The sequence below is a fragment of the Nematolebias whitei genome, chromosome 11 (assembly GCF_014905685.2).
Source record: "Nematolebias whitei isolate Nwh7 chromosome 11, NemWhi1, whole genome shotgun sequence".
In the NCBI taxonomy this organism is placed as follows: domain Eukaryota; kingdom Metazoa; phylum Chordata; class Actinopteri; order Cyprinodontiformes; family Rivulidae; genus Nematolebias; species Nematolebias whitei.
This window is the reverse complement of record NC_056508.1, coordinates 11,533,210-11,542,798: the sequence shown is the minus strand read 5'-3', so window position 1 is coordinate 11,542,798 and position 9,589 is coordinate 11,533,210. Positions and strand designations below refer to the sequence as shown.

Below are 9,589 nucleotides of genomic sequence, written 5' to 3'. Positions count from 1 at the left end.
CAACGGAAAATCATGGCCGTATGGTTTTCCTGGTTGTAAAGCTGATTAATTATGTTGTTATTTTCATATTCTGCCAAATTAATGTAAATGTTTGATGTTAAACTTTGATTCTGTAAATAAATGACCTCCATTCATTTTGATGGGTCAAAGATAAATAACGTCTCACGTTACATTTCTGTTAAATTCAAAGCATGACATCATCCAGTCCAGAAAGATGAGTGAACCCATTTAATGTATGAATATATCTCAGGATATGTCATACTACATACAAAATTGCAAAATATGTCCAACGCTTTAAGCCAGGGCCATTGGGTTCAACCGACACTAAGGCCTATCTGAACGACCTTGACTTCCAATTAAGAAGCTATCCCAACTCTACAGTTAAGGATAAAGTAGATTTGATCAGGCTCACTTCAACTAGGACGGTGTTTTCCTTCATAGAGCGTCAACCTGATGCCACAAGAAAGGATTACTGCCTGTTATGTGCTGCTCTTATGAAAGAGTATTCCCCTTGTGCAGGACCTGGCGGTTATCCAGCTGCCAACAACGTCATGCAAGGTAAGAATGAGCACCCCAGGACATATTATTCCAGGATTTTACAGGCTTATTTTGGTTACAGGAACGACACCAGCATGGAGGAGGAGGAAGCGTTTAAGTACGTTTTCAGCAAAAATCTCCACCCTGACACAAGGATGTCAGTGCAAATGATTGCTAATTTCAAAGAAAAGTCCATCAGTGAGATAAAAAGTTGTGCTGTGAATGTCTTTGAAGCCCGTTCACAGGCCAAAACGCCCATTGAGGTGTTCCCAGGTGAAAGGATTCCTGCCCAGTCATTAGAATTGGAAGGGACGAGAGCTTTGACTACCCCTCCCAAAAAAGGCAAGAGGAAGCGAGGTTTTCCAACAGCCAAACCACAACAGGTGTGTGCCCCCTGGTCCAGACGAGATCCTAAATGGTTTCCCAAGGAACCAGAGGATGAACGAATGTACCAGAAGGGGGGCAAACGCCCTAAGGGTAAAAAGTATGGCACCAAAAGTGACCCATACAAACAGGGATCCCACTGGGAACCCCAGAGGAGGGGAACTGCTTCCCCACCACGTCGGCTTGAACAGCCTGAGACAAAAAAGAAACAGCAGTAGGACCAGAAAGAGAGACGCAGACCTCTGAGCTCGGACGAGACAGAGAGTGTGCATCAGTTCTTGGAATTGTTGAAAGGTGTTGCCACGGACGAACAACCTAACGCGTTGTTTGGCAATATCGTTGCTGTTAAGTCAGAGCACACAGACAACACCGTTACTGCTGTCACAGACAGTCACCATGACGCTGTTGTTGTAAAATCTGACACACCCTCACCTGAAAAAGGGGGGGTACAATCACACGTCACCGACGGTGACCCGTCACAAAATGAAACCTCAGAAACAGCAACAGCTGTCCTGACGGTTCAGTCCAAACAGGGTGACACAAACAACAACTTTGCCGCTGTCATGGACAGCCACCAAGACCTTGTTGTTACAAACAATGAGAGCCCCTCAACACACGGTGAGCGGGTGATCTCATACATCAATGACGGAAGTCCGTCAAAAGCCGAACTCCCAGGAGCAGCAGCAGCTGCACTAACGGTTCGGAAAAACCGGGATTACACAGGTAAAGGTAAACGTAAGAAAAAACGTCGGCCAAAACCTACAAGGTTCCTGTGTAACCTGATCAGAAAGGGGGTCGCTAAAAAAGCTTACCTGTCGATCGCACTTGAAGGGGTCGTCACACATGAAGCCCTACTGGATGGTGGAGCCGACATAACTATTATGTCAGCCAAACTGTTTGAGGAGCTCAGGACTGCCGCTAATGGTGTTCCCAGGGACATACCTTTCATAGAATGTGCTGCAGGGCCTCACAGAGACGAGGGCAACCCTAACAGCTATAGCTATGGTTCACATGCAGGTTGGCGAGATGACACTATACCACCCGGTACATGTGTCTCCGGTTGACTCATTCCCATTTTTGATCGGCCAGGATTTTATAAATCGCTTTGACGCGATTATAGATTATGGTGAACAGACAATGTGGGCCAGAGTGAGCAAAACTCTGCCAATACTCATGCCTCCTGAGACTGTCAGACTGCCCAACAGCAGACACTGCAGAAGGCACCGAGGACCTCTCAGCAGAGAACACAGTCCCGGTAAGTAATCCTTCAAAGTCATGTGAGACCGAAGAGACCCAACTCTGGCTGAACAAGAAAGCCTCCTCTGCGAGCTGAGACAGTCAGAGTCCACTAGATACTACCTACCATTGGTAGTTCAAGGTGTAGAGATCCAAGGATCCCATACCAAAGATGCTGTACTGTCGCTGCGGACAGATAAACCAGCTATCAAGGACGGAGCCGTGGACGGCCCTCAGAGGTCCTCTGACCCCTCTGGGCTGCTCACAACTCTGTCAATACAGCCTACAGCCGAGGTAATGGCAGTCACACGTGCACAGGCTACAGCCAGGCCGGCTGACAACACAGTCTCTGTACAACCCGTGCTGACTGACCCAGACATCATCCAACTTCAAAAGTTGGATCCTACAATAAACTTGATGATGCTGTACTTGACTGACTCAGAGAAAAGCACTCCATCCGAAGCCAACCTGGATTCCAATCCAGACCTTAAAGCCCTCTTTCAGCTGCGCAAACAGCTAAAACTACTCAAGGGTATCCTAACTTTTGCTCATGGAGCGACGCCCTCACCCGTGTTCGTGGTCCCCCATGACCACAGGGGGGTGACGTTAGTTAGGGTGACGTTACCAGATGCGATAGCATAATCAAATCTGACGGTCAGAGTGAGTGACGCACCGAAACGTTGTTTTCTAGTTGCTTAATCACTACGTTTGTCAATGTTGAAACGTTGTTTTTGTGGTTGCTTAATCACTATTTTTGTCGATGTTGAGACATCGTTAAATTGTTTTTTGGTATTTGTTTCTGAACACCCCCAGCAAGAATGAATTTTGTGTGTACTTTAGTTAGAGACTAAAAGGACTTTGACTATGCCAACATGCAGTTCATTTGTTAAAATTCAATCTTTGAGGAGTCAATGTAGATTAATGCTACCTTAAGTACCATAACCTACATTGGTCTCACGACGCTCAAGCCGAACCTACTTTGGTCTCACGACGCTCAAGCCGAACCTACTCGAACAATCCTATTCGGGGTGGGGCTTGCTAATCCTTCAGTTGAGTCTCGCCATAGACTCCAAAAATATTTAGGGGAAAACCAAAAAACCAAACCTCAAGTCGTTCATCTAAAAGGACAACAGACAATTGAACCAAACTATATTTTGCCATTTAAATCTAACTTAAACCAAGTTACGAAGGGAAAAATAGTTTGGAATGCCCTTCTATAGGTATAAATCCCTATTTAAATTTTTCAGCAAGACCCACCCTTTAAACTGGTAACTTTAGATGATCTAAACCATGATAGCTTACACACCAGGTGCATATAGGTTAAGGTCTTATGTAAAATCCCACTCATAAGCCAACTAAAACCACATAAATGCATGAACACATAGAACCAGAATGGCACCCACTGGGAACCACCAGCAGCAACCTTCGCTGAAGGGACCTACAACTCCAACATGGGTCTCTAGTCTCCATCCAGTAGTCGCCTCTGCAGTTCTATCGAGGGAACCCCTCTGCATGCTGATCAATCAACACCTCCAATCATTGTGGATTTATCGTTGTGGATTATATGACTTTTTCCAATGGATTATAGACTTTGTTTCCAAGGGGTTAAAGCATTGCTACAATGGAATTACCAACAACACAATGGAATTACCAACAACATTATGGAATTACCAACAACATTGTGGAATGACCTAAACCGTTGTGGGATTATCTTCTTTGACTTTTGTTTTCCTCTTGCTGGATTACATCAAGCTCAAGGACATTCGGAGACGTAAGTTCATGTTGGAATTCATCCCCATGGACAGGCGATGATTTCCAAAGGGGGGGCTGTAGTGAACTCGGCCTCTGACCAAAACCTGCCTCTGAAAACCTTCATGGGACAGGAACTGTTATTTCCTTGATTTGAATCCAGAAATACAAATTAGCTCATCCAGAGGCTGTCTAATTGTATCCTGAAGGAATCAATTGAAAGAAAACTCTTCTTTTATATTATCATTACTATTTTACAATATCTTGATAAATCAAAAGTGTGTTTAGTTCATATCATTTCTAAATGTTGAACCACTCATTTTAAATCAACTGTGAAACAGTATTAATGATTATTGTTTTTAATCCTCATTTAAATTAGAAATCAAATTAAATGTCTATTTACAAAGTAATTATGCATTTTGATCTTCTCTCTGAATGAGAAGTAGTGATGTCGGTCGAAAGTCAGAGACAATCAGAAAGAAGTTTTTAGAACAGGCTGTATTGTTTTTAAACCTAGCAGACAGTAAATATGAAACACTGGCACCTGCTTGCTCTCACTTCTTCAAAACATTTCTTCTGTCTGTACTAAAAGTTCCTAAAACATTCCTGCTGTCCTCTTGACTTGTAGTGACCCTCTGACATCACTAGAACCACCCCCTGTTGGTTGTTTCAACCAATCAGGAAGTCCGGAAGTGAGAACTCTTTAAAAGTCCACACTTCCTGGAGTCTTCAGTCTTCAAATTCTTCGTCTTCTGAGTCGAGTTGGGACTATGGAGTCTTCCACATCTGAGTGGAACCTCTGACGGACTCACAGCTCGCTGTGAACTCACTTGGGCATAATGCCCTACAACCTCGAAGGAAGCTGGTTCTGTTTAATGGAGTAAACCACACGACTTCTGATGATGCCCAGCCACCGCCCGGAGACGCTGTAAAAAGATTGTACTAATGGACTCCTGTTCCTGAGCGGAGGTATCCCCATCTAAGGTAACGAAGTCTCTGCATGTCCTGAAGTGTACCGGAGGGTTGAGCTGGTGTTGAAAGAAGCGTGCTAATTCTGGTAAACAAAACACCTCCCCTTCAAGTGTCTTTAAACTCTTCATTTCCCATCTTTAAACTCTTCTATTTTGCCAGTAGTCTAGATGCCTTCAGAAATGTATCGTTGTCTTATTAAGTAAAACGTGCCAAGTTTTATTAATCAGAACCAGATCAGCTAATCACTTGTACTTGTTTTGATGTTAAATTTTGATTCTGTTAAATAAATGACCACATTTATTCTGATGGGTCAAAGGAAATTAACGTCTCATGTCACTGATTTAAACAATCATCACAGTTATCTCGTCACATGGCAGAAATTTAACTCGAAAAAGAGAGAACCCGTTATATTTAAATAATTAGTAGTGAAAGGGTTGCTAAGCTGGCCCTGACACCACTACAGAACTGAGGGGAATTTTAAATAAATGGTTCATCCATCATCTCTCTCTTTAACGTCCTGCTGCCGAGCCTAGTTCAGAACCGGTCCGCCTGGTGGGAGACAGCTCCTTCTTCTTTCAGGAAAAAAATAAAAACTCAGTTGTTTTGTAATCGAACTAAACACAAGCTAACATTATTAAGAACATTTGATTTACTTGTTGTAAACCAGTTACTGATTATCATGGAGTAAAGTCCAAAAAGTCGACTCGGTTCTGGTCCAATCAGCGGCCGGTGTGGAGCTGTTAGACGAAGTGGTCCCGCTTGGCATCAAATCTGTCGACTCTTTTATCCACAATCCAGCCAAAATCCAGCTTTAACTTGTTGTTAAGTTGTTGTTAGCTGAGCTTTTTAGCTCATAGGAAACAGCGTGCCGAGGCAGCACGCATGCGCATTAGGTGAAGGTACAAAATTCACAACGCCATCTAATGACCTGGCATGGTAACTACAGCGGATTCGGGAGGGCCGGGGGGGGGGGAATCCTGCGGATGCATGTAAACCCAAAATACGACCGTGTCAACGCAGATCTTTTCCTCTAATTAACATACGAAAAAACCTACATTTCCCCCCATCGTGTCCGTGCAAAAAAGGCCTTAAAATGAAAGGCAGCAGAAAGAAGAAAAAATCTTATTTATCTTATTAAATCTTATTTAATTTACCGCCTTCTAAAATATGAAAATATAACAGTTTGCACAGTAAAATACATCAATGTTAGACAAAAAAAAATTAAGCAAGGGCTGTAAAAAATGCTAAACTTGTCCATTTACTCAGGAAGTACAGGTAAATTTCTGACCTGCGAGGAGATAGGGAGCCCGAATCTCCAGCTGGAAGTTGAACTCATAGTCCATGGAGTTGATGGCTTCTTCTTCTAGCAGCGTGGCCAACCACAGCTGAGGGGCATTTAGGTTTTGATCATGAGGACTTGAGGCACAGGTGAGTCTTTCACGCCTAAAACATGGAGCATGTTTGAAATCACATACAAAATGTCAGCCATGTCAGCTTTTCTCCATGTTAACCGAAATTTACACCTGGACATTTAAGCTAACGGGCCAGATCTCAGTTACACTTCATCTAATTCTAACTGAACAGGTACCTTGTTTAAATTTGATTTGCTTTACGCTTTTATATACCATTTGCACGTTGTTTGCTTACGTTCTGGAGAAGTTTGGGGACAACCCCTGCTCCTCATTGATGGTCCTCTGTACCCGCGGGGTGCAAACTGGTGGGGATGAAACTCTGATGCCCCCGCTGGGTAGAGTGGAAAGTTCTGAGGAAGTACTGACCAGGATATGGACCGTCTCCATTGGAGGGATACTCCCAAGGTTTACCACCAACACGGTCCTCTCAAAATCCTCATCCATCAGTATGTGCCCTGAAACATCCAGAAAATAAAAAGCACTGTTGGTGTTTCACTGAGCCCTACTCCTGTTTATAAAACAAACTGTTCAAACTCATGATTACATTAAGAATGATGCAGAGATAATCCACAACTCCTCCCTTATTATCTCTTATACTGACTTATTATAAGGCAAGACTGTACAAACTGTATTTTTTTAAAGCCCTCAATTTGCACTCAGTAATCTAAAAAAGTTAAATCTGGTCCTCTGGACATTAAAAAAAACCAAAACAAAGCAAAACAACAAAAAATGTAGAAACGTTTCGTCTCTCGTCCGAGAGACTTCTTCAGTCTGAGGTGCTGTTTTCAGCTCAGTCTCTTAAATAGCACCTTCTCAGAGTGGATCAACCAGTTTTGCTGCTGAAAACCAAAACCAACTGATCACATGCTCAAGAAGGACCATCAGCCTAACAATGGATCATTCTACATTTTTTGTTGTTTTGCTTTGTTTTGGGTTTTTTTAATGTCCAGAGGACCAGATTTAACTTTTTTTAGATTTTTCTACCTGGATTATTGAGCATGCATCAGGATGCACTCAGTAATGTTTGCCAATGTCAGTTTTTTTGGATTATTGATTCAACAGATGATATTCTAGTTTTATTGAATAAATAGTATGATTATTTACATCCATCCATTATCTTTACCCGTTTATTCCATTTTTGGGTCACGGGGGTCGCTGGTGCCCATGTCCAGCAATCACTGTGCCAGGGGCGGGGTGCACCCTGGACGGGTCGCAAGTCCATCACAGGGCCACATAGAGACAAACGAGACAAACAACCATTCACTCTCTCACTCACACCTAGGGACAATTTAGAGTTACCAATCAGCCTAACGTGCATGTTTTTGGTCTGTGGGAGGAAACCGGAGTACCCGGAGAAAACCCACGCATGCACGGAGAGAACATGCAAACTCCACCCAGAAAGGCCCCTGGACCGGGGTTTGAACCAAGGACCTGCTCGCTGAGAGACAGCAGCTCTACCAGTTGCGCCACCGTGCTGCCCGATTATTTACATGTTATGTGTAATTTAATACCTATATTTCTTCAACCTTGCTGTTTGGTACTAAACAAGTAAAGCACAGCAGGTTTTTCTGAGTGGGAACTGACCACTAAACACACCAAACAATAAATCCAATTATGGTAAATCTGGTCATCTGGACAGTTTCTTTTTTGTGAAAAGACATTTCGCCCTCTATCCAGAGGGCTTCTTCAGTCTGAGGAGTCCCAAGTAAACTGTTTTCCCTAAAAAAGAAACTGTCCAGATGACCTTACCGACCATTATTGGATTTATACCAGGATGATTGTGCATGGACGTTGATGACTAAACAAAGTTCCATCCATCCATACTTTGTCTTTCACTTATCCATGGTTGGGTTGCAGAGCCAGCAGGTCCAGGAGGGAAACCCAGACATTCCTCTCCGCAGGGACCCTCTTCCCCAAAGCATTCCCAGACCAGAGAGTATATAAAATCCTCTGGTGTGTTCTGGGTCTGTCCTGGTGTCTCCTCCCAGACTAATATTCCTGGAAAACCTCCAGTGGGAGATGCCAAGAAAGGCATGCTGGTGACATGCTCAGACTACCTCAGCTGACTCCTTTTTGATGAGGAGTAGCAGCTGCTTTAGTCCAAGCTCCTTCAGCTGAAGGAGCTCCTCACACCATCTCTAAGGCTGAGCACATCCACCCGACGCAGGAAGCTCATTTTCAACCGCTTGTACATCCTTTTCTGTAATGACTCAAATCTCATGTCATAAATTTGGGGTATAGACACTCACTAGGAGACCAAGATGTTTGCATTTCAGCTAAGGTTCTTTACCTTGAAGGACCGGAGCAACATCTTCATTACTGAAGGTGATACCCTAGTTCCTCAATCCATTTACTTGTGAACAAAACTCCCAGATCTTTGATCTCCTCCACGGACTTATTCCAGACCCAGAGGGAGCATTTGATCTTTGTTCTGAATGAGAAGCGTGGCCTCAGACTCGCAGAAACTGATTCTCATCAAACAACAAAGTGGTGAATGCACAACACTCAACAACACTCCACAAAATTGGCTGTCCTGCCGACTCTGATTATATAGCTGTGTGTTTCATCCCAACCACAATCTTTACCTTACATTCACAGAACAAAAGGCCACTGGATCGACATCATGCTGATATGACAGTATTGATTACAGTTGCTTCAATCTTACCGGTGCCGCTCTGCAGAGCTCCGTTTGTTGTGTGGCAACTACCCACATAACAGTCATCGATCTTTGCTTTACCTTTTATTTGCAGTGAAATAATTTGACTGGATATCATAGCCTCAAACCCCACGACAATGGAGTTCTCCTCCAGTGGATATATAAAGATCCCTAAAGAGCACAAACAAGCAATCACTGACATGAAGTCAATAAAAATGTATTTAACAAGCGTTTTCCAGAGCAAAGGCCTTAAATTGCACACAAGCAACTATGGTTTAATTGGTTTCACTCACCTTCGATTGCATGATCTTCAATGTTCTCATAGGTCATAGAAGCTGTTAGAGCCAAAGTGTAACCCCTGACACAGGAAGTGATGTCACACACGCTGAGCGGCAGAGCACAGCGGGTCTCCTTGTTAATGAGTCCAGGCATTGTGATGGTTTTAAAACTCTGGTTTAAACAGGAAAAAAAAACTGTGTGAAATAAATAATTTTCAGACCCACATTTTTATTTTTTACAAAACTGTCAAACAGAAGTAGCTAACATGCCCTATACCGGCCTTTTATTGCACAAGGGGGAAAGGTGAAAAAGGGCAATGATGTTTTTACTTGTGTGTGTCTGTCTGTTACCCAACATCCTCACT

The 9,589-nt window shown here is 43.3% G+C and overlaps 1 protein-coding gene across 1 annotated transcript in view; it reads right to left on the bottom strand.

Annotated features, from left to right (window-relative positions):
* The window catches only part of vwa5b1 (von Willebrand factor A domain containing 5B1), a 365,847-nt gene extending 356,469 nt beyond the window's left edge, over positions 1-9,378 (bottom strand). Inside the window, exons 1-4 of the mRNA XM_037683802.1 lie at positions 9,240-9,378; positions 8,956-9,117; positions 6,526-6,745; positions 6,167-6,321 (exon numbers count right to left, since the gene is read on the bottom strand). Of these exons, the coding sequence (XP_037539730.1) occupies positions 6,167-6,321; positions 6,526-6,745; positions 8,956-9,117; positions 9,240-9,378 (676 nt within the window). The remainder of the gene's footprint in view (positions 1-6,166; positions 6,322-6,525; positions 6,746-8,955; positions 9,118-9,239) is intronic.
* Positions 9,379-9,589: the final 211 nt, after the last annotated feature.